This window comes from Diadema antillarum, unplaced genomic scaffold, assembly GCF_040938485.1.
Source record: "Diadema antillarum isolate AM-2024a unplaced genomic scaffold, OU_Dant_1.0 seq00000680_RagTag, whole genome shotgun sequence".
In the NCBI taxonomy this organism is placed as follows: Eukaryota; Metazoa; Echinodermata; class Echinoidea; order Diadematoida; family Diadematidae; genus Diadema; species Diadema antillarum.
Window position 1 is genome coordinate 106,944 of NW_027271585.1, and position 24,453 is coordinate 131,396.

Consider the following 24,453-nt stretch of genomic DNA (forward strand, 5'->3'; position numbering starts at 1 on the left):
TAAATCATATAAATAATGTTCGATAGACGTGTAACCGCATTGAATCAATCCAACAAGCAAATTGATTAAGAGTTAAAGACAAATCGGTTAGAAATGATAGAGTGAACAAATTGAAAAAGAAGAGATAGTGGGGGATGAGAAAGGGGGAAAAGAAAGACAACAAAATACGTACAAAATGAATATGCTAGTATTACCAATGCGTAGATTTAGATGGTGAATGGAATATTTTGTTCAATCCCTATTGCAGTAGTAATGAAAAAAATGAAAGCAAACCATTTAATATAACTGAAATTAAAGAAAGAATCATTTCGTCATTACATTATTCATACATCCTTTTTGATAGACCACTAATGACACTAATGACAAAAGAAATATTGGACCAGCGTCTAAACATGTAAACTTAAAATCTGTAAGTATATGTTCCAGTGTATATGACATATCTTTCTCGTCGTAAGTATATCCTGATCGTTGTATACAAATATCATTTTACCACTTGATCTGTGGATTTATCACACAGATGGTATACTTGATGAACCAAAGGCAAAGAGAAAAGCAATCAAAAGGACATAATTAATACAACAATACAATACAACAACAACCACAATGTACAGACAGTGACAGAACAAGAGAAAAAGGAGAGGAAATCAAAAGAAACAGAAAACAAAGGAAAAGGGAAATTAAGGAATGACCTAGGAATGGGGTAATATATCTGTTTTTTAATCAATTTTGGATTTTGTAGCAGAGTCATCTCAGACTTTCGTCATGACTTTACTCTTATATCACTTGCCTTTTTGTCAAATAAGAGACATTTGTTGTGTGTTTGTGTTGCAGTTTTGCATCAATATGTCTGCGTGGACAGTTCAATTGAAGAAGAGAAAGATAAAGATAAAAGCTCTGCACTTCGCATTGTGATGATGCTCTGCAACTAATCTTTGCATTTTCCCAACGAAAGAATAGGTAGCCAGGTATTGCTCTACTTAGCACTGCCTTTTTCAAAGTAATGTCGAGTGATTGTTTTACCCAGCTATTGCTAGAAGAAGAATTTTGAATGCATTTAAACCCCATAAAGGCCCAAGCTATTTCGACCCCTTCCAGGTCCAAGGAGGGGGAGGGGGGGGGGGGGGGGGCTATAACTTCTTTATTATATAATGTATCACCGTCATATTTGGCACATGGGTAGAGCAACTCGTACTCTACATTAAAAAACATTTGAAATTTCTCAAGGTTACCCATTGCGGGCGCTATTGACCCAAACACAAAGAAATACATAGGAATTGTGCTGAAATCGTGTTTTTCTTTATATTTCTTTATCCTCAGGATGTAAGAGCAAAAGAAAGTCAGCCTTAACTATTTGTTATGGTTGAAATTTCTCAAGGTCGACACATGGAGGCGCCAGTCATTACTGTATAAAGAAATATATGAGATCTATGATGCATTGTTTTGGAATAGGTACACAATAATTATTGGTATCACATTTCATATTTCCATAATATTGGAATTTTGACTTTGCAGATTGATAATAAGATAAAACAGATGATACTTCATGCAAAACTTGTGTAAAAATGACACAAAATAAAAGGGTAGTCTTTGGGAAATGTTGTATTTTCAATTATCTCTATTTTATCTATTGTTTGATGCCTCACAAACAAGAAAACCCCTATTTCATCCATTATTATATTGTTAACTGACGGTTGAACAGAAAAACATGCAAAATCTGACGAACATAGTTGTCAGTTTACTGTTTCCATGGCAACCAGCAATATCAGACATAGTTTAACTATACACCAAAATGTTTGCAATGAAATTTTAGGAAAAGTCATCAAATTTTGTTAAGATTGGGCGTGGGAGTGGCAAATGAAAATATGTCCCCCCCCCCCCCTTGGGCTTTATAGGGTTAAAGGGGCAAGTTCACGTTGTGCATAATTAATACGAATGCATGTTATTGTTTCTAGCGTGCGTGTGTTTTTCATCGGCTCAGGTTTCCGTCGTTGCAGGCAAAAGTGTCGGGTGTTGTTTAGAATACAAACATTTACGTCTTTCATGAGAGCATTGTTTAAAAGCATCATAAAAACTATCTACACTTTGCATGCACGAACATTAATCCTTTTGTCTTGGAGGAAGTGGTGTTTGATTCATGATTTTTGTTCTTTTTATATTGTCATATGACGTTTGATAATTCTAGTAGTTTTATACTCATGTGCTTTTTTTCTGACAATCACCTTGAAGGCATGGTATCGAGTTAACTATGTTAGAGGCGTCTACTGCAAAGTTAAAAGCGTTTAAAGGATATACACATATAGTTGAATATGGTGAGACTAGTCACTATTGTGATGGGCTTAGCTTTTCCTTTGGCGCATTCAAGTGTTTTTCCCCTTTTCTTTCAATTGGACACAAGAAGTTTTTACGTTTTAATGTTTTGAGGAGTAAAATGCAGATAATATATTGTTTTGCTATATAGATCATTCAATTCACATCGACCATACACATTCTTGGATTAGCTGCGAAAGATGTGTATTCCCGGGAGACGAATAGAAGACAGGGCGAATAACGCAAACAAACTAAGACAGCCAAACCTCTACAAGAGCTCATGGCTCATATAAAGGTATCAAACGCTCTCCTGCACATCCTGAAATGTGTATTGGAACACAATGTGCTGAAACTTTACATAGGAAATCTATGTATGACAGTCATATCAAATATGTTATAATGGCCTTCGAAAATGATGTCTGTCATACGGGTTAAAAACGTTGAAGGCACCTTCCCGTCACCACATATCAATTTGAACTACCTATTGCCTTAGCTGATCTCAGCGTTTCTTTTACGCTTTTTTTCCTAGATATTTCTAAGCAAGTTTAAATACACTAATACCTTTTAAGAACAATATTCTCTAATGGCTTGGATACCTACCTAGGTGTTTACATCGACCATAAAGGAGATAAACAAGCTTCGTGAACGAACGCCTTACTGTTACACCTTTTGACCTGCACGAAGGGCTGTGTGATAGGGACTGTACTAAAAACATCCATTCCATTGCATGCACGGGTCAAGTATAGAGAACATTTCTTGCCAATATCATTTCCATATATCATGGGGTTTTTACTCCGTTGTTATTCAGTGTTTACATATATTTCGCCATGTTTTCTTTTACCTAACTTCCGTAATCAGTATACATATGCTATCATATACTAGACTACGTCTATTGTTAACATTGACTAGCATTGATGTAGAACATTCCCCATATCCACGGGATATGATTGTGTTTGAATGCATACAGAATAATAATTAGTACTACGATATCTTAAAAGGGTTCGATTATGTGATTAGGCACCAACACGGAGTAGCTGCAATGAAGCAAATACATGCAAGAGTACTTATGAAATCCTGGGACTCCATGTTTAAGAGGAGTTTAAACTGAAAATTTGAATGAAACCGACAAAACGACAGTAGTTTTAGCCAAAAATCATGCACATTGTATTGCCATATGGCACCTATAGTTTCATATCACACTATTTCGACGATTTCGTAAAAAAAAAACACCCATGACATTTGTTGACATCACATAGTCCTAGTGAAGGGAAGAAGGGAATGGTGTTATCATGCCACGGGTCTTTCTTTGATGTGTTAAAATACACCTTGTGTTATTTTTTTCTGCATTAAACAAAAAGGACCTGTAAAATACACTTTCTCTTATGTTTTCTGTATCAAACAAAAAAGAAAGAAAATGCACTACATCTCATGCGTATTGGTTGAAGTGAAGATTCAGCTTTAGAATTTTTTTTTGTGTTAAATTTTTAGAAACCACTCTATAAGATGTTAAAGAGCAGATAATTCCAAGACCAATACAAATATTATTTTATGAAAATTGGTTTCGAAATTACTAAGATATCCAAAAGCGAAGTAAAACAAAGCAATATTAATCAAAGATGGGTCTCACCTTTTACTAGGATCGCTCTGCGTAGATATTTCAGCCATATCAAAACCAATTTTCATCGAGTAAACTTTGAATTCCCCTTAGAATTATTCCCTCTTTCATATTTCATTAGAGGTTTCTCATCATCTCTCTCTTTCACACGCACACGCACACACACACACGCGCGCGCGCGCACACACACACACACACACACACACACACACACACACACACAAATCTTAGAAACCTGAAGCCCCATCTAAACCAAAACTATTTTATCTTTGGGTTTTATGTTGCGATCTCGACCTCAAACATAGCTGTCTTTCTGTGTACAAGCCATGGAAAAAGTTTGGAGGCGGTGATCAAAATAGTACCCTCATCTAATCTGCGTATAGAATCAGGCGCTTGAAATCTATATCACTGTTTTGTGAGCTGATGAAACCTTTAAATCTACTTCTTATTTTACGTCCAATTCCAGAACTTCTATCCACCTTTTTTAATCGTATTTTCCATCTATCATCTGTTTTTGGTGAGAATGTTCAATCGTCGTAGATTTTGCACACCATTTCGCTGGTTATCCGAAACAATGGTTGATCCTGAATATAGAAAACAGATTCCTTTGCACCTCTTATAGAGTAACCCCCACCCCCCCCCCCCCCCCACCCATGCAAAAATACAATCGGATTTCCGCATTGGTAATTTTCAATATGATTCAAATGTCTTAATGCTATTTCAGGGTCAAAGAATACAACACTTCACCTATACTTTGCAGAAAATTCCATTCAAGTTAGTTAAGTGGTCACAGAGAAATGGATTGTTGTAAAGAATGTCATTGGTCTTTTTTTCCAAGTTTAGCACTTGGATGCTCTTAGAACTGCATAACAATGTGTAAACACAATGGACAGAACTTGGAGGCAAGGGATCTCTGATATGCTCTACAAAACTCCTCATTTATCTTTGACCACTGAAGCAAATGTAAGATGTGGGTAATAAGTTATAATTTCATACCATGAACTTGTAATTCGATTTATTCACCATTTTCAAAGTTATCGTTGCGGAGGGTCCTGTTGTATTTTTTTTTTTTTTGGGGGGGGGGTATACGGCCGCATCAAGGTATATATTTTCAGTGGCAGTCTATCCGTTCGAGGCTTTCGATTTTACTCGGAGGCACTTGCAAATCGATGAATTTCCGTACTCTTTGGTAGAGTACAGCAGAGAATATCTTCCGCATAAGTTTTTGAAATCAGTAAACAACATCCAAATTTGTACTTGATTCCATTTCCTATCGCCATCAGTATAAAACACAACACACGTCGACAAGAAGTAGGAAATCATAATTACATCCCGCAATAGAGAAATTCTGAAAGAATGTTATTTTCATATACTTCTTTAGCGTCAATGAAAAGGGGAAAATAGTCACAGTGGTAAGAAAATGCTACTCCGTTTTGCTTTTTTTTTTTCTGACGACGCAGTTTTGACTTGCAAAAATTAGTGTACTTACACTCTATTCGAGACGATATTTTTTTTTTTTTGCTTTTATGGCTAGATTTGAAAACAACGGAATGAATTAAGCTTTATTAAACATCAATAGCCAAGTATGCAACATGGAGTCAAGCTCAGTTTTGTTTCTTTTTGTTTTCTGTTTTCATGAGGTTTAACAAATTGAGTTTCCAGGGTGACAGTCTACGATCAACCAAATTAACTTTGAACATTTAGTTATCGGTACTAAAACTTCAATTAGACAAAGGTTTACTTGATGTAATACTAAGTGGATCAGGATGCAGGCTCCTGGAAAAAAAGATTTAAAAAAAAACCCACAAAAAACAAAAAAACAGGGTCAGTAGAGGGCTCTTTACTGTCGACATAGAAAGCATAAAAAAGGAACAGAGATAGTAGACAAAGAGATGAATAGTAATGCACTGTTTTTACTGTTCTATGCACAATCCTCATTATTTGGTCTCTCTGATGTCCGTACTCGCTGCTGCGCAGTTGGCGGCGCCGGTTCTGCTCGTGTCGATACTCCATCTCGAGACTGCGGGCCGAAAAACAGTGGGAAGGCTTTCTTGAAATAGCGCCTAAAATTCTCTCCCATGAACGCGTAAACGAATGGATTGACGCACGAGTTTGCGTAGGAAAGTATGTGAGCAAACACTTTGAAGCCATACGTCGTGTTGTTCCTGGGGAAGTTTCGATCGAGGCGAAACCACACGGTGAAGACGTATAGAGGCAGCCAGCAGAGCGCAAAGAGGAGCACCACAACCATGATCATTCTTGTGATTTTTCGCTTCTGTTGCAGCGCCATCAACGTCTGCGCATTGTTTGTCTGATCGCCGGGGGCCACCCGCTGCCAGAGTTTCCTCAGCATAATACTGTAACACACGCACGTGATGGTGAGAGGTACAAGGTAGAGAACCACCATGCCGTAGATAGCGTAGCCGGGGTACATTATTTCACGATGGGGCCACATCTCGATGCACATCCAAGCGTTGCCCATTTTCGTGACGTCATAGTAGATTGCAACTGGAATCGCAGTACATGCAGAACCTGTAGCAGCGTGAAAAGGTTGGACAAAATAATTATGAACACATTTATCGTAGTTATCAATCTGTGCCTACAGACAGTATGAATCTACCGTATAACAATTCAGGTTTTTTTTTTTTTTTTTTAGCTTTATAACTTCATGCATTGTGATTGGTCAAAACGCATCACATGACATGCAACGTTTGCGCAGTGTACTCTCGACCTCAAAAGGTGTGCAACGCGAAAAATTATAATGCACCAAAGAGATATTTCTCCTCCAGTCTTCCAACTCTTTGTAATGCACGCACGTTCCAGTGTAGAGCGGGAAGAACAACGTTTATCATAGATTTAAAGCCTTGCATGCATGGAAATGGAAACAACAAAGATCGTTTGTTTTGCCTTTATGTCACTACTTCTATTATTATAAAACAAATAACGCTCTTGACCCTACAGTGCGTAATGTATCTGCAAATGTGTCATTTGTGCTATTACATCCTATTCCCGTGTTCACGATTTCTTTTCTCAACAAAAATTAGCTCAAGCATGAATTATAATTGCGATTCATTGTGATCTGAAAAAAAGAGCAATACACAAGTAGTGAAAAACAGATAGTTATAACAGCACATCGACCACTTCCTACCTTTCTGCTTTCACATAAAATTATTATTCCCTATTTTCCTGCAAAATGATACTCACAAACCCATCTTTATGAAGAGAGAGAGAGAGAGAGAGAGAAAGAGAGATAATACGTCAGCCAAGGCATTATGCTGTAAGAGAATAATTAGTAATAATTTTGGTGACTACTGAAAATAGTTTTTTTCTTGGTTGTTGTTGTTTTTTTTTTTGTTACATGGCTGTAAGCAATACAGGCAATTCAATCTGAAACACACTCATATATTTTGTGTTTAAAGGCTTGCCAATCTACTAGTATATTAATACCGCCAACAAGTGCTCGCAACCGGGGATGGGAGAGAGAAAGAGCTACAGAGAGGAAGAGGTCCCATTAAAAATATGAGTTGGACTTTTTTTTTAAATTTTTGGAAGCGTTCCTTGGCAGCTATGGTATTTGGAAAAAGGGAAGACATACTGCCCATAAATCACACAAAAACCTTATGTTGAAGCTTTAGTTTACGATGAAATATTTACTTTTTGAATTGTAAGCACAGTATATCACGTCAATGCTGCCATTTGGGCTATTTTCTTTTGTTTTATTTTCTCCCCTTTTCATAGGTATTTGAGGGAAAGCTGGCACGAAGGTTTGCGCAATCTATACGACTGAGCATGGTCGGAGGCAAAGTGTAATCATCTCGATATTACACGGTCGCTGGTACGGATCATGATGAATGTCTCGTGATGCGTTGGAAGACGTCAACTTTATCTCTTCCTCTTCTTCTTCTTCTTCTTCTTCTTCTTCTTCTTCTTCTTCTTCTTTTCTCTCGAGCTCAACCTGTTACTAACCACCAGTCATGCCAGTTCCTGTTTTTTTCGGTTATTATCGATGACATGTCTTCTAACCTCACAACAAGTTCTCGTCACCTTGCCAATCTGTCAAAGTATACGAATTGCCGTGTCGTAATTCATCGTTTGACTTATCCCTCTCAGAACGAGAATGTCAAAAAACAATAAAAACAAAAACACGATGAAAAAGGTTTTAGAAGGTCTAATAATAAAGGTCATACAAACGATCAGTTGATGTTTTTTTGTAGTTTAGTAGCCTCATATTCACTTTCCGTCACGTAATTCTCTCTTTCACGTTATAATTATAAGTGGTTTTGCCTGTAGAAGAACACCCGATTGATTTTTTTTTTTTTTTGCCAGAGATTGATAGGACAATAATATACGACTCAAATATGAATTCGTGATATCAGTTTAAGGCTTCTAAAATCGATCATAATGTTCCGTTTAATTACTTTACTTGGTGTCTTGTGAACATAGAAATATACAGTGGCGACGTCAATGTTTCGGAAAAAAAAATGTCCAGTGCGATATACTTTTTTTTAACGAAACAAAGATTAGTCCGCAACGTTGTAACACTCGTTGAAAAGTGTGGCCGTCTCATTTTAGCTTAAAAGTCTCTCGGTCTTTCTTTGTTTGCTCTTTCTTTGTCTAACAGATGATAACTGCAGCCTTGGAAATCTGGGAAATGAGTGGAGGACAATAATACACAGTGGGCCTGTTTTGATCTTCTCCTTCAAAGAACAGAGCCCCAATAAAGGGACCAGAATTCTTTCACGTTCGCGACTTTATTCACGTTTAACCTCCACCCAGAGGTGTATCTTACTTTTAGCGGCCCCGTGATGTCGCCTAATCTGCCCTCTGAGTAATATTTCATCTAGTATAGCGGATACTTGACGGGGGTCGACATTGTATTTTTAATGTATATTATCTATCCGAATTGGTTCACCATTAGAATCTTAAAGTAGAATAACTGCTGACGAACCAGCGTCTTATATTATACTCACATACTTTTGGAATAACACAGTAAGGCTTTTTGTGACTGGTTACGTTTATGTGTAGGAAAGGCATAAGTATGACATACATGAATATGAATATTTAAAAACTGCATGTTCGTTACACGCATGTTTGATTGTGCCTATATAGTTATCACTGATGGCAGCTTAATTGGACGAGGTTGCAGTTGTTATTTGCTGTAGCCGCCATGTCGTGTTGTGTTCTTGCTTTATAATGATGATAAAAATCCCTTGGTGAAGTTACGCTGGTGAAGCTACGCACATTGAATTCATTACCAAGATATTTCTGTGGAGACCGAAAAATAAATGTGGATTATAGATAGTGCGACTTTAAGTGGGCTGTCATCTCAACTCCTGGAGACAATGTTGTCAAGAATTCGACTATCACTGCAGCGATCCATTTACGGGTAATGTTTCGTGAATAGTAGGATGGCGTGAAACATAGCACGACCTTTTTTATACTTGCCGGTATGTAGTAAACAAAGTAGGAGACAAATGATCTGGAGAGGGATTTTTCACATTATTCGATGATCAATTCGTTGGCGGGATACAATATTCAGATTTCTTCTATTGCTTCGGTAATTCTAAACTTTCGTTTCAGACTGAACGAGCAGTGCCCGAATTCCAATATTTATGACATTCGCATCTTTTCTGTCTTTCTTTTTTCTTCAAGCCAATATATTGGTCGGTCGCCTGTCTAAAGCCGTTTGCTGAAACTGAAGCACGGGGAAATAAGTTCACTTTCAAATTAATGGGGGCTTGTGAAGAGTACGGGTATGACCTCATTGACAAACTTCGTTTTCCATGTCTTGCTTGTATTAGGTGGGAAGAAACATAGCTATCAGTCATTGCTGTTTACATTGTAACGCGTTAACGAAAAAAATTGGGGATCAAACTATGTTGACTGTGATATACATGCAGTTTATCCATTTCGACGTTATCTTCACGAGAGCAGGTATATTATCCTGTTGTATGAAGTGCAATACATATTTTTAAGTTGTAGTTTACTTTTGGTGATTATTTGCTCTAGTTAATTTTGGCTTTGTTTTGAAATGTCGTAGTTGACTCATTTCATGTACGTAATGATCTGATCAAGAATAGTGCGAGTTCATATATGTCACCATTGAAAGGTGCCATCAATGATGATAAATTGAAAGAAACGTGTGGGAAAATTAGAATTGCCAAAATCACGAAGATTCTTCAGGCATGTCATATCGCCCTGTAAAGGGTCCGGCATGATTTCAGTTTCTTTTCCTCTTATCTTATATGATTTTTATTACGATTTAAACGTTTATCTGCGAGGACAGATAGAATGAAGGGTAATGCAAGACTGAGTCGTCGCGTGCCCTAAAGCAATGTGCCAGCTTGCTTACGCATTATCACAGCATTAGAATCCGAACAGAACAAGGCATTTCCTCCGAAAGGATTATACCAATTAATTCAAAGTGAGAATTCGTAATCGACTGCCTCGGGTATAAGCTCTTTCTTTTTATCAAGATCAAGTAAAAGTCCAGTATTCTATGGAGCTTGATTAAGCAAACAAATCAAGTCCGTCTTAAATATCTGAACTGATAATCGCGCCTCCAGATTTGATATAATAACATGTTGGATATTGCATAGGACCTACATTAGAAGTATTGTAATCACGCTGCTTCTAGAGTTTCTATATTACCTTGCAGTGAGGTTTGCAATGAACAAAAAGTTTCTCCCTACATTTAATACTTCTGCAGGATCGATTTTTATTATCGTTCGCATAGGGAAACTTGCCTATTTCCGCCATAAAAGCCTTTAGGGAAAGTGGTATAAATATATCGGGCATGCTAGGAAAATGAGAAAAGTTCTGAGAAGTTTTCCGTTTCTTTTTCAATAAATCATTTTATCACGAGAAAAAATCCTACTGATATCCTACTGATGAAAAAAAAAATCATTTCTCTCTTACTTTTAGTCTATATTTTCCTCATTTGTTACGGTCATGAGGAGCAAAGCAAGGAATGCCAGATTACCCGAGTTTTATGAGAATCCACTTCCTCTTAAACCTAGGTTCGCAGATCATTGCAGCTGCAGTGCTTCTGACACTTTTTGAGACTATGTTTTGCTTTCCTTGTCCAAGTCACTTTCTTTAATTGAATTTATTACTTACTTGCACACATTTTGCTTTTGAAGTCAAAACAAAATACAATGCTTGCATTGTTGCAGAGAAAGCATATTGCTTGACAGGACTGACGGCATTATGGGGAATACGTTTCCCTTTCAAACAAGGTAGATTTTGATGTGATATTCTAAGTGTTCTGGACTGTCAAATAATAATAATTATCATTATCATTATTCACAATATTCATAAAGCCCTTGTTCCATTAAAATGTCTCTATACAAGCGCTGAGAAGAAAGAAGAGGTAAAGTTTAGAATGGTCATAAATTGTTGAATAAAACAATTACGAGCTCCTGGAGTAAACATGCAAAGATAATGAGTCTGTTGAACGAACAGATAACTTTTGAATATGGATTTGTATTTTTCTGTTGATGCAGTTTCTTTTATGCATTAAGGTAGATTATTTCACAGCTGAAGGGATGCTAACTAAAAAGGATTGTGAACCGCAGGATTGGGTATTGGTAGGAGGACCTATAAAGAGTGATTTATTGTAAGTTCTGGGAGGGTGAATATCCTGTTATTAGCTGTTGAAGGTAGCTCAGGCAATGTTTCTCAAACATTAGTTGAAAGTAAACAAAAGAAAAATGCAGTTGAATAGCATATCTAGGTGGTCAACATATTCAGGTGGCGTTTCACTTTGGGGGGGGGGGGGGGGGTATTGAAATGCTATCGTCAAGATTTTAGACGTAAAGCACATTCATACTACAAACGGACGAACAACAGGGGCGGATCCAGGAATTCATTAAAGGGGAGGGGGAAATATTTCTTGTACCACTTCCGGCGGGGGTCAATCAGCTGACAAGTAAAAAATATAAAGCTTTTTTTTTTTAAACAGGAAAACGAAATAAAAATATAGCCCCCCCCCCCCCCCCCCCCGATCCGACATTCAACAAAATTGACGTCAGGACCACAATATTTTCTAAGGAAAGATGGCGCCAAAACAGTTGTACCTCACCTGCCCAAATGCATACATTGATGATTAGCGCAGCTCTTGTTGTTCTCGTCTTGAGTGACTGGAGAGGGCGTACTATCGCTTTGTACCGATCCACACTCATGGCAGTTAATGTAAGACAAGTAGCTTGGGCCGTAACCTGAACGATCGGAGGCAGGGGGGAAAAAGCGAAAAATAAGCATAAGTCAATATCAAATTGCGTCAGGTTGACTACCTAACAAGCCTGCAGTTTAGCAAAGATCAAGTTTTGCGTTACTCAGCATTCTCTCCCTCGATTATATCTCTCCTCTCTCCCTCTCTCTCTCTCTCTCTTCTCTCCTTTCAATGTTTATCTCTTTCTCCCTCTCTCTTTCACTCACTCGCTTATCGTATCATGTTTCTTTATTCTCGTCTGATTTCTTGGCATTCTTTCATCTCTCATTACATTTGAATTCCAGTTATTATTTCCATGTCAGTGGTACGTGTACTATAGAATGTTCCCTTCATCACCCTGCTATCTACACTCGAGAACGTGTCGAGTTAATTGACGTTTAGTTTTAATTGTAGCTCTGGTTTTACTCCATATTGACATCATTCTCGTTGGCCTAATCCATGAAAAATATCATCTAAACAAGAAGATGAAATAAATCTATGTGAGCATATTTTCTACTTTGCATAATAGATGACAACGTTTCTTCACATTATCATCTACAGTGTCCCATACTTCGCAAAATGTAGATGACAACGTTTCTTCACATTATCGTCTACGGTGTCCCAGCGGGAATGTCCATTCTAGAGTTTAAACAACTATTAATATCAGTTTAGAGGTCCCATTTGGATATTCAACACTTACTGACAGTTAACAGATTCTTCTTGGGAGAACTGTCCATGTTATACCGCAGCGAGACAGACGGATTCACACGTATTTTCCTGCATCTAGTTCCTAGCTCATAAAGAAGTGACTTAGTGCTGTCCACTTCAAAAACCGGTGCTGTGACATTTGGGCTGTAATACGAGGAATCGAGATTATCCATTCAAACGCCATTGGATGTTGCTCTGATGACTTTGAGCTTTATTATAACTGATTTATCACACTCCAGATGGAGGAAAAAAAGAAAGCAAATAAAGCGTGTATGAACACAAAAAATAACGTGTTGAGAGGGAGCTGGGGAATTACGTCCTGGCAGGAAATTAAACGAGACACCACGGCGGACCTCATCAACACTGATCAAAGAGGGAAAAGTTGACCCTGGGGGTGCACGTCCGCTAATATTGGCGCGGCGATCCGTGATGGACGTGGCTGGAGCAATCAGCCCGCGGCGGATTTACTGGGGATTTGCCCGCGGACATTGATCGCACCCCTATTACCGCACCGGCTCGCCGAGAAGTTTGCCGAGGACTACATTCCACCTGTCCTAACGTGCTAGTCGCTGCTGATTAGAACTCGAAAAGCCGTCTTCCGAAACGTAGGATGCCCTTATACTATAGACAACGTAGATTGTAAGAATCACTCATTGATGGCACTGCTACTTTAGACAAGGAGAGCGCTTCGAATTAGTTGTGGCGTTGTTAGGGTAAATGAACAATAAGCTTGAGGTGCTAAAGCAGATGTTACTAATTGTTTTCATTGTATATCACGGAGTAGAAAGCATTCAGGAAGAGACATTCAGGATCAAATGAATGATTCGATTGAAACAGGTACTGTGGATATTCAGAAGTAACTCAGGGGATTTTGTTGTCTAAACTATATCTCCACTGGACTATCGGGATTTTCGGTACATCTTCATCGTTATTTTTCATCTAGGCCCTATCTAATTTAGTTTGATTAATTCGACATGACAGCAGGGCCTCGTACCAAGTCATTTTTCTCCTCTATGTGCGCAAGTGGGCCTTTTCTTTTCTTTGTGCTGTTCTGGCTAATTTAGTCTCCAAAGACGAGAGCATTCCGAGCCTGTCTCCATAAATATACATTCCTCGTCTAGAATTCCACCTAGCGCTGACTTTTTGCACGCTATACGCCAATGCATCGTTCGTCTTTGGCTACGGCCGTATGGAGTAGTCTGTCACTGCGCACACACTGTCTTATCCACACAGATTATAAACATCAATCTTGGCATGGTTGGTTGGCATCACTCGAATGCATGGACTTCTTGGACACTTCCATTAAGCTGCCTCCAACGCACATCAATCGTCAACCCATAATGTGGAAATATGGAACGTGACTCTATCGCAGACAATCAGGGTGCCGTGTCTACTACGTGCATGGCACGCGATTCTTACTCTACAATCGTGGAGCGATTTAAAGCTAATTCCCCTAAATTTTGCTCAAAAATGTGAAAGATACATGTACGTTGAATTGAATTTTCAATCAACAGAACTAGACGACCCCAAGCGAAAGCACAGATGAAGTCGCTGGTGGAAATTTAATTTACATTATAGATTAAAAGAGCAATGTTTGATTGAGATTTGTCTAGTATGTTTGGTACGTGTTATCAAGTACAGTTTGCACCTACCACTAGTTATAGTTTGAGAATCTTAATAAATCTCGACATTTCCGGATGGTGACGTATTTTTCGCTATTTTTTTCGTCTGAAGTGGTGTTCATACCAGTATTCTACAGTTGCCTTTAATATAAGTCTTTTATTTCTTGCTGTTTTGAAGATAGAGGAAAAAACCCTGCAAAATGAATTCCTAAAATCTTTATTCGGCCATTTAAAATTATTTTCAATTCCAGGAAGAAGAATTACAGGAAGAAAATAAAAAAGAAGAACCTTTTGATAGAGAGAACACGAATGTATTCACACTCATTAAAGAAAAACAGGGGGGCCGCAAATATTTTTAGGCTTGCATCATGCTTAATTCTCTGATTTTCCACCCCATGTTTGATCAACTGATTTGAACACTTGCCTGAAGAGAGTGATATGTTGGCGAAAGTGACATCCCAAGAAACTGTTTTGCTCCTGAAGATTACTTCCTTTTCTGATTCAGATTTTTTATATGACGTGTGTGACGTAACAAAAGTACCATTGGCAATGGGTTATTGGCAGCAATGAACTACAAAACGTGTTCTTTGTCTCATTAGATCTAATAATGGGTGGAGTTCGTGCGTGATTCGGAGTGGCGTGCCGTGGTTATTGTTTCTCACATAACACTAAAGCGTGCGTAAGGTTAATCCAACGAAAAGTCACCTTCGTGTGAAAATCTCTTTGGTGTTAATAGAGCGATCAGTCACGTGACAGTTGCCCCCGTTCTTAATGGCAGACGACAGGAGTTAAGATCTCCATATTAGGACATATCTTGTTTGTTTTCTGGTATCTTTTTTTTTTAGTTCGTGAACATGTGCCAAAAAACAAGAGAAGAAACGCCTATTATTGATATAAAGATAAACCACGGTAGCAGAGAAAAATAATCCTATATCAACAACACAGAAGCGTTTTTTCTTATGTTGCCAAATTTGTTTCTACACACGAACTGCAAAGAAGATGTTAAGCAAATAGCCGAAATGGATATAATAGTAGTACTAGGAGGAAAATTGATGGCGACAATGACCTTTGAAGATCCGAATAATTTCTTGCCATTAGATTTTGTATTTTTGTCTTTGTCTTTGTCCTGTCTTGTCTCGTTGTGTGCTTGTTTGTTTGTTGGTTTGTTTGTTGGTTTGTTGGTCTGTTTATATGACTCTGTTTGTCACAAGTGTATTTTTATCTTGCTGTGGCCGCTATCTCGATTTTTTGCTTCTCAATAAAAAGGCTATCACATTTGACTAAACAGCGATTTCCAAAATAATAAGATAATTCTGACGTATATGAGATAGTATGTGTCATGCGGTGTTGCTGCAAGCAGTCTGTGTTCTGCCACGCACATTCCCAGTAACGTGTTACGTTCCGTAAAGAAAAAAATAAATCAAGTGTTCTACAAGTCGTGAACACACGATCCGTATCAATAAACATGTATTCGGGCTATCATTGTAAACATCTGTGCTAGCAAAGCGTCAACTTCTACTCTCTCTCTCGCTCTCTCTCTCTCTCTCTCTCTCTCCCTCTTTCTCTGAGGTTTTTTTCCCTGTTTGTCTTGGTGTACAATGATTTCCTAGAGATTCTGCTTCCATTTTTGAGGATTTAGTTGAGCCCAGTTGCTCACTTAAGGCACGAAGCCAGTATCACAACATAAGGTTACTATTCTAGACACACTGATATCTTATGAAGATATGAACGTACCATATGTATCTAATGAAGTTTATCGGGTTTTTATAGCGAGTGAAGCTTCAAGTTATGGAAATGCCCCTCGAAGGCTCGCATGCAAGATAAGGAGGGGTGGATGATTATCTTTCTTCTTTGTTTGTTTTTTGTGTAACCAATTTTTTGCTTTTTATACTTCTAGTCTATTTACACTTCATTATAACCCTGTCTAGTCTTCAAGTTCATTTTTGTTGTTACCCAATGCCTTTTTGCAGATGTATGATTTATTCTTCGTTCTGCTCTTTATTTGTCCACGCATATTTAACAATTCACGAGTAAGCGCACTATATAGACGTAATTAAGAAATTGAGACAATGGATAGATTATGAAATGCAACAAATAAAATTATTAAAACAAGTGAAATAGGAGGATCTACGTAGAACCGTTCATTTTTTTTTTTTTTTGGTTAGGCGTATAATAATTTTGTTTTTTTTTGGGGGGAGGGGGCAATTGCAAAGAGGGACAAATTATGAAGTGGAGAAATCCACGCGTGGAAGTATAAAAAGGAAACAAAATAAAAAAGAAAGAGTTATGAATGTCATTAATAGTATTAATGTTGAATACTAAACTGCATAATATTATGATCGGTGAGATCACCCGTTTAAAGATACCAATACGTTATCTACGTGCTATGTTTAAGTTATAAATCCCATCATATCTATTTTTTCTTTATATACTTTTGGCCTGAATTTATGTAATAAATTATGATCAAATATACAACTTCCCAGACTGCATGGTTCTAATGACGCGGTTTATCAATAATGGAGCAGAACCCCCCACCTCAAATAAAATAAAAAAGAACAGAAACCGCCTACAGTCAAACACTGCCCACAGCTGCTGCTTACAAGTGGCTATTAATTTTTGTTTTGACTTTTACGTGATTGCGAACCAAAGAACGGCGCTTATATTTCTTGGTACAATATTTTCAACATTGCTTTCTGGAGCGTAAGAACACCCAGATATACTCAGGCTTGGAAAGGTTATTGGGTCACTATAACGATATAATCTTTCCGTGTATATACCGTAAGTCATCATGCTATAGTAAACCACCGAAATTGCTTATTTAGACAATGTTGTCTCTGAGTAAAACTGTGTGGCTTATGGCATGAAGAGTGCCATTTTAAGATTTACAGCGTAGTTTGTTTTGTTTTAATTGTTTGTAAATTTGTTTGCTGTTTATTTGTTTGTTTGTTTGTTTGACAGTTTTAGTATGTTTTGACAAGATTTGGGGAAAACACTTTGCCTTAGAAAACCTAATCCTATGTATTCTTCTTCATGCTTAAAAGCAATACTGGAAGCCAAATAAATTTGCTAAATACCATACCCGCAAAACAAACGAACAAACTACAGCAGATATATATATATATATATATATATATATATATATATATATATCGGAAAGAATCATTGTCCTTGATGTATAATGAATACTTCACCAGAAATTTTTTGGTCAAAGAGCCTGTAATATTGTATTGTTACCGTCTTCTCTCCTCTCGGTACTGTCTCGCGTCTTACAGTGTATATACGTGTGGGTAATCGAATGTGTGTACGAACGTGTTGTCCTTGTCATATTTTCCCGGTACACGTGGTTCAGTGAGCATTGGTATTCTATATTTTTTTCCCAACCGGTGTATCTCAAAATAATTACATGTATATTGTTATAGAATAGTATATCATTCACTCATTATTTATCTAGCGATCCACGTCCGACAAGCTTTGCTTTTTAGTGGATCACTATTTTCCATAATCGAATTTATTTTCCACTCGCCCACGAAGTATTAATGCAGTGTTTTTCCTAAATATTGTACATGTTATATGTTGTTCTATAATTTGTCTCGTATATATATTACATGAATCTGTTGCAAACGTTTGAACAATATTATTTCATCACATGTATACTTTGTACTATGTTTTTTTGATTTTCGATGATTGGATATAACCTATGATTGAATTGAATTGAATTGAATTGAATTGAATATATACTGTAGTCTTGGAAATATTCAGTTAAAATTTACGCATTGTGTAGCAATCGATTGATGTGATGGAGGAAAGCAACAAAAGTTTCTCATCTTTATTTCCTCTAAGCAACATTTTGGTGTTCATGCGGTAGGTGAACTTGTGTTATTTTCCTTTTCTTTTCCAGTTCTCGACGTCTCGATTCTGTCAACCTGTATGTATGATACTTACAGTGTGTTAACAAGCGTCTTGTCGCATTTTAACCTTCCCGGGGGTAATGACTATGCCATATTTAAGAGCTGCATGCCTCCTCCGATGTTTCGCAGCAAGGACAAATTATGTTATATGACACCTAATAAGCCTAACGTCGTACAAGGTGCATTAGAAATTGTACCCGTTGGTGCGTCGGTGCATTCCAAGAGGCGTTTAATGCGAATGAGCATGTGTGTGCGCGCTCGTAATGCACTTGTCTCAAAATACACACGCGAATGTGTGTCGATTGGTACATGACTGGGATGGTGACGTACGCACGGCACGGCGAAACGCTCGTGGTAGTGTTTTAAAGAAGATCTATAAGGGCACATTGGGGGTGTGTGGGGAAAGGGTTGACCTAATTACTTCCACTGTAGCGCCGAGATTCGAGACATTTATGGTGAAACGTGATATGATTGTGTGGGGAGGGCCGACCGGGGACACATCAACTGTGTCCCGACTTGCCTCACTGTTTTAGTTTACCAGGCGACACTGAGAAAAATCAGATAATTAGCACCGGTAACAATTTCTGGCAACCTGGGAACCTATCAAGGGGTGCCTGCCAGACATAGACTGATGCATAAGGGAAGGGAGAGAGGATTCTGTCTGACTTAGCTGGCGGGATAACTGGCGATATTATAGAAGTGCTCGCGAATAATCGTCTTCCGACGAAGATTGATTGATAGATATAAAGGATGCTGATCCTACAGGCACTGTGCTCAGTTGAATTGTTTATTCGGCGGGGGATGAAGAGCACGCAAGAGATGCCGTGTGGGTGAATGTGTTTTAACTCAAACAATGGCATGTTCACACATTTTATGAATTCCCAGTTGCAAGAAGTTTCGCGCAGAAAAGTGTAGCTAAGTGCGGATTACGAAAAACATCGTTTAACATTTTGGTAGCACAATTTTAATAATCGTCCGCCTATAGTGAACGAGCCGTGCGATAATATCCAAAATGCATGAAAAAAAGGTACTCCAGCAGACTAGCATTTGAAATTTATGACGTCACTATCAACAGATCTAGGAACGTGGTTCACCAAGCTAATACATCGTTTATTGAATGGCTTCTTCGAATACGACGAACTATTGTTTTGCATTCGGTCGGTGGCATGTTATGTTCAATTTGTTAAAAAAGAAAAAACATATCCTGTTTACTTACACACCTGCTTTGATTTTGCTCTTGTCTTTCATAACTTCTCATTTTCACAATATCATAGACTCATATAGCATGTAGTACCAGACAGCAACAGTGCCTTTAATTGATAATTTCTATATATTTTCTTGGGACCAATGTAGGCCTAGAAGCTTTACTGCAGCGCCTTAGGGTAGGAATGCCGTGAAACAGGACATTTAAGTGGAACATAATTTTTCCCCCATGATTCTTTCAGAGCGAATGTATGGTATATTAAATTTCATAACGTTAGAAAGTCATGCAACACCCCCATTTTAAAAAGGAATCAAATTCCCATCATCACTCTCTCTTCTATGGAATGTGATAATAATATGAAATTATGCCTTTGTAGAATATAGTGTATATATATATATATATATATATATATATATATAATCATAATCATGTATGGATATCATATATTATATACATATATATATATATATATATACATATATATATACACCATAATCATAATCATGTATGGATATCATATATCATATACATGTATATAATAGATACATAATATTGCTATAATCATACATACAAGATAGGGAGGAAGAAAGTCATATTAGTTTTACCTTTTTTCAAATGTGACATGGGGTGAAATGGATGGCCATCCATCTTTACTCACCTCACAATACAACATACTCTCTGTCTCTCCATCCGTCTCTCTCTCTCTCTCTGACTCTCTCCCTCTCTCTCTCTTTCTCTCCATGTATATATATATACATATATATATATATATATATATATAAACATGTTGAGAATTCACGTATTGGCTCCACGAAGAAATGAAGATATGAATTGGTAATGCATTTTTGGGCAATAAAGAATGAGTTAAAACTTTTGCTTTGCTTTGATACCGTCATTGTCAAGACTCCTGAAGAAGGCGAATAAGGGTCGAATAAACTCATTCTTTATTGGCCAAAAATGCATTACCAGTTTATTTCTTCATTTATACATATATATATATATATATATATATATATATATATATACACGTGATAAAAACCGAAAATGAAAACGCTTAATCCAGCCATGAAAGTGCGTGTTTAAAGAAAGCACCAAACGGGTAAAAGAAGTTGCATTCTTCATCAGCGACCAGGATGCGATATCGATGTTCAACTTTGAGATCCATTTCGGAAGCAGACATACACACAAGGTCATCGAACTGTGAATAAACATGACTGCCTCCAGTCACCGAGAGAGCGTGGTTTGAAACACAGATGACCAAGATTTGATCTCGTAACCATGGTAACGAAGGATAAACTTCAAGAGTTCATCAACTCGAGCGACAGTGTAAATACAAAAAAGCAAATTAAACACGATGTCTCCGGGGTTTTTATTTCTTCAGACTTTTACCAGCAGATTAAGACCGCTTTCGAAAACATGAGCAGCCGTGAGTTAATTGGATGTATCGTTGTCCCAATTCTATGCGGATGCAAGTAACAAGAGGGGAGAATGCAACTCATCAAAGTCGATGCATTCCATTTGCTTTGCATTGCAACGTCATTTTCTGGTTTCCCGGAATGTCGACATTGTTAAGGCAGAAGACTTTCCTCTCTCAGGCAAGGCATTCAAGGCATTGTTAGCGAAGTTGAAAGTATGTGGAAAAAAGGAAGTGTGAAACATTACCCTCCAATCTCTGCAGATGACATGGATCTCATTCAGGCAAGTTTGGATCTGAGTACAGCAAAAGGGCTGTAAGATAAAGTACATCTTGATGACGTGCTTTACTTTGCTACAGTAATAGCGCAAGGGATAACTGCGTACTATCATGGCGCCAGAAGCTTTCATTTTGCACAAGGAAGGAGATAATGAATTGTCCACTTCCCGAGACAAACAAACAAACAAACAAACAAACAAACAAACAAACAAAAGTCAGAATTATGATGTTGAGAGCGAAAAGGACAAATGCACTCATTGGCAGGAGATCTTCGATGCCCAGTCGCCAACCTCAAAAGCTATTTGTCGAAACGAAAGCCCAATGTTCCTGGATGTGGCAGAGGCCAAAGGAAAGGGTTAGTGACGAAGAAGTGGTATGGCATGCCAGTGCACCGCTGGGCAAAACCATGTCGGTAACCATGACTAGAATGCTCAGTGAAAAAGCTGGGTGCTCAAAGTTACACACCAACCATTCTCACTGAGTGACCTCTGTAACACTCCTTGACCATACTGGGTATGCATGCAGGGACGCTAAGACTGTTACAAGTCATCCCTCGGAAACTCCCACCCAAAACGTTGTCAGTACCAGTGAGGAGATGAAAAAGAAAAGGGCGGACACAATATCCGCAAATGTCAATGCTGGCATGGTTGATCAGGATGTACCATTTTATGGTAATGTTTTGGAAAATAATGCAAACAGCAATGCTCCTCAACCTTCAACAACAAACACTGGTGACCCCTTCATTGACGACAAGGACCTTCTGATCTTCACGGACAGTCAACTAGAAAGAGTGATGAATGAACTTCCAAATGCTGTTGCGAGACATCACCAACAATGTAGGCACAGATGCAACACCAGGTTACTGCATGAATATGGACATGGTGAACAGTTCATGTTCAGCCACAATGCCACTTCGATGCCTGTGCTGTGAACATAATACAACATCTCAAAATAATGAAACTCTTGGTATGTTTGAAATGTGTAAATAGTTACTCTTCATTTGTATGGAAATTTTGGACACTGGAGAAAACTTCTTTGACGAGTTGGAATTATCTGTTGGATTTCATTTTGTTGGATACCATCTCTTGAGATTTCATCTCATTTGCATCAACGTTACAGGCCGGAAGGTGAGTAAATCCCATTTACTTTGCTGTTACTCTTAAAATTCATTGGGAGGGATATAAAACAAATACATCAGGCCATTGTTCGAGGCACCTGTTGAAACGTTGTGCCTTCGGTGACTTCAAAAGTACTATTTTCTTCGGGACTGCGCCCCTCAGAAAATAGTAGCATTGAAGTCACCTCACGCACATTGCTTCAACCAAAACCTCTAAGGCATAGTGTATCTGTACAACACACACACATACATTCATACATACACACACACATACATACATGTCATTACGTATATTCACCTGCATCATGAAGAAGACGAATTTGCACATAAATCGGCCGAAGATCCAGGAGGGAATTGCGATAATGACCGCCGTAAATGGCGCGCAGCATATCAGGAAGGACACGTCTGTGAACGCCAAGTTGACGATGTAGTAATTGGTCACTGTCTTCATCTGGCCATGGCGAATGATCACGTAGATGACGAGGAAGTTGCCCAGGACGCCGATCAGGGTGATCAGGAAGATGATCGTCGGGACGAGCCAGTTTCCGATGGAGATCGAACGATCGGCAGTGTTCGATACATCATTCAGATCGGTCTGGGCTGTTATGAGTAGATCGGTTGTCGGGTACGGTATCGTCAGGTTTTCGAGCTGATAATCAAACATGATGCGTGTGAAATCACGTCCCTGCATTGTATAGAAGACAATATTGGTCTTTAGAATAATACACATGTACATGAGTTGGTCAAACTAGCGATTGATAACCGCAACGCTTGTATAAACACCCACCATATATTGAAAGGAACGAGGCTCTGTTCATCTATGTTCCTATGTCCGATCGACATTGAAATTACGTTTTCTGCTACTCGCTCAAAGATGTAATGATGTAAAGATTGCATGCAAATCGACGCTGTGTTCATATGGCTCAACCATAACGCTAATCTACAAATAATCATTTCTACTGAAATACACAACAGCCTCACGCACATTGAATGATTCCTAGGGTTCAAATATGTATGTAGCTCACTCTGTACCTTTTTCCCATTCGTGTCTTGCAAGAAAAAACAAATAAAATACGCGTAATTGATTTTGTTTTTGTATGGTTTCAACAAAATATCTCTTAAAATAGTCAAGATCACGTCTTTAGACTTATGTTATGAACCAGCCGCTGCTTTGCCTTTCTCTTTTCGACGCCATCGACCGCTTAATCCAGCATCACTATAACTTTAGAGTTCAAATGCGAGGTACTTCATCTCCACTTTCTTCCACTTCGGCAAAGTCTACATGCCTTGAAATTGGACTTGACTGACTTCACATCAAATCAAGATGCCGCTTGAATACACTTGCAATTTTCATTCGTAATAAGTTTTGCATCGTCAAATTCCCTCAAGCACTTCCTCTGAGAATGAATGTCTCGTCCTGAGAAATGAATAGACAGGGATTTTTCTCTCGAGATTGTATCCAACTATCCACGCAACAGGGTGACTGAATAGGCCACCAATTGCATTAGCATTCAGTGAAAGTGTATTTCTGCATTTTTTGGCAGCCTTAGGTGATACTTGAGAGTAATTGAACGAAAACATGGCCGACATTCAGGCGTGTCCTCTGGGAAAGGAAAATCCACCAAAGAATGATCCTCAGTAGACAGAAAATGATTGCCGAATCGCTGAGGTATGATTACCACGAACAGCGATGTCATTTATTCATTTACCTTAAAAATCATAAGCCTTTCAACAGATATGTCTAGACCTTCATAAAAGCAAAGACGAATTCAGATTCAGATAAACCTTTCAACAGATATGTCTAGACCTTCATTAAAGCAAAGACGAATTTAAATTCAGATAAACCTTTCAACAGATATGTCTAGACATCCATAAAAGCAAAGACGAATTCAGATTCTCTTAATGCAAGACTGCTGAGATTCAAGGACCCATTTGAAAATCAGCCCTAACTTTGGCTAAAAGGGCAATCCTTCCCATGAGTGGAGAATGGATGAATAAAAATAGAATGCTGTTATAGTCATTGAGTGATTAGCAGTTACCTCGGCTTTCAATATCAAAAGGAAGAAA

At 38.1% G+C, this 24,453-nt stretch overlaps 1 protein-coding gene across 1 annotated transcript in view; it reads right to left on the reverse strand.

Moving 5' to 3' along the window:
• Positions 1-23,050, reverse strand: part of LOC139737073 (G-protein coupled receptor 54-like) — a 46,106-nt gene extending 23,056 nt beyond the window's left edge. The window contains exons 1-3 of the mRNA XM_071647752.1: positions 22,685-23,050; positions 12,006-12,141; positions 5,886-6,454 (exon numbers count right to left, since the gene is read on the reverse strand). Coding sequence (XP_071503853.1) covers positions 5,886-6,454; positions 12,006-12,141; positions 22,685-23,050 — 1,071 coding nt within the window. The remainder of the gene's footprint in view (positions 1-5,885; positions 6,455-12,005; positions 12,142-22,684) is intronic.
• Positions 23,051-24,453: the final 1,403 nt, after the last annotated feature.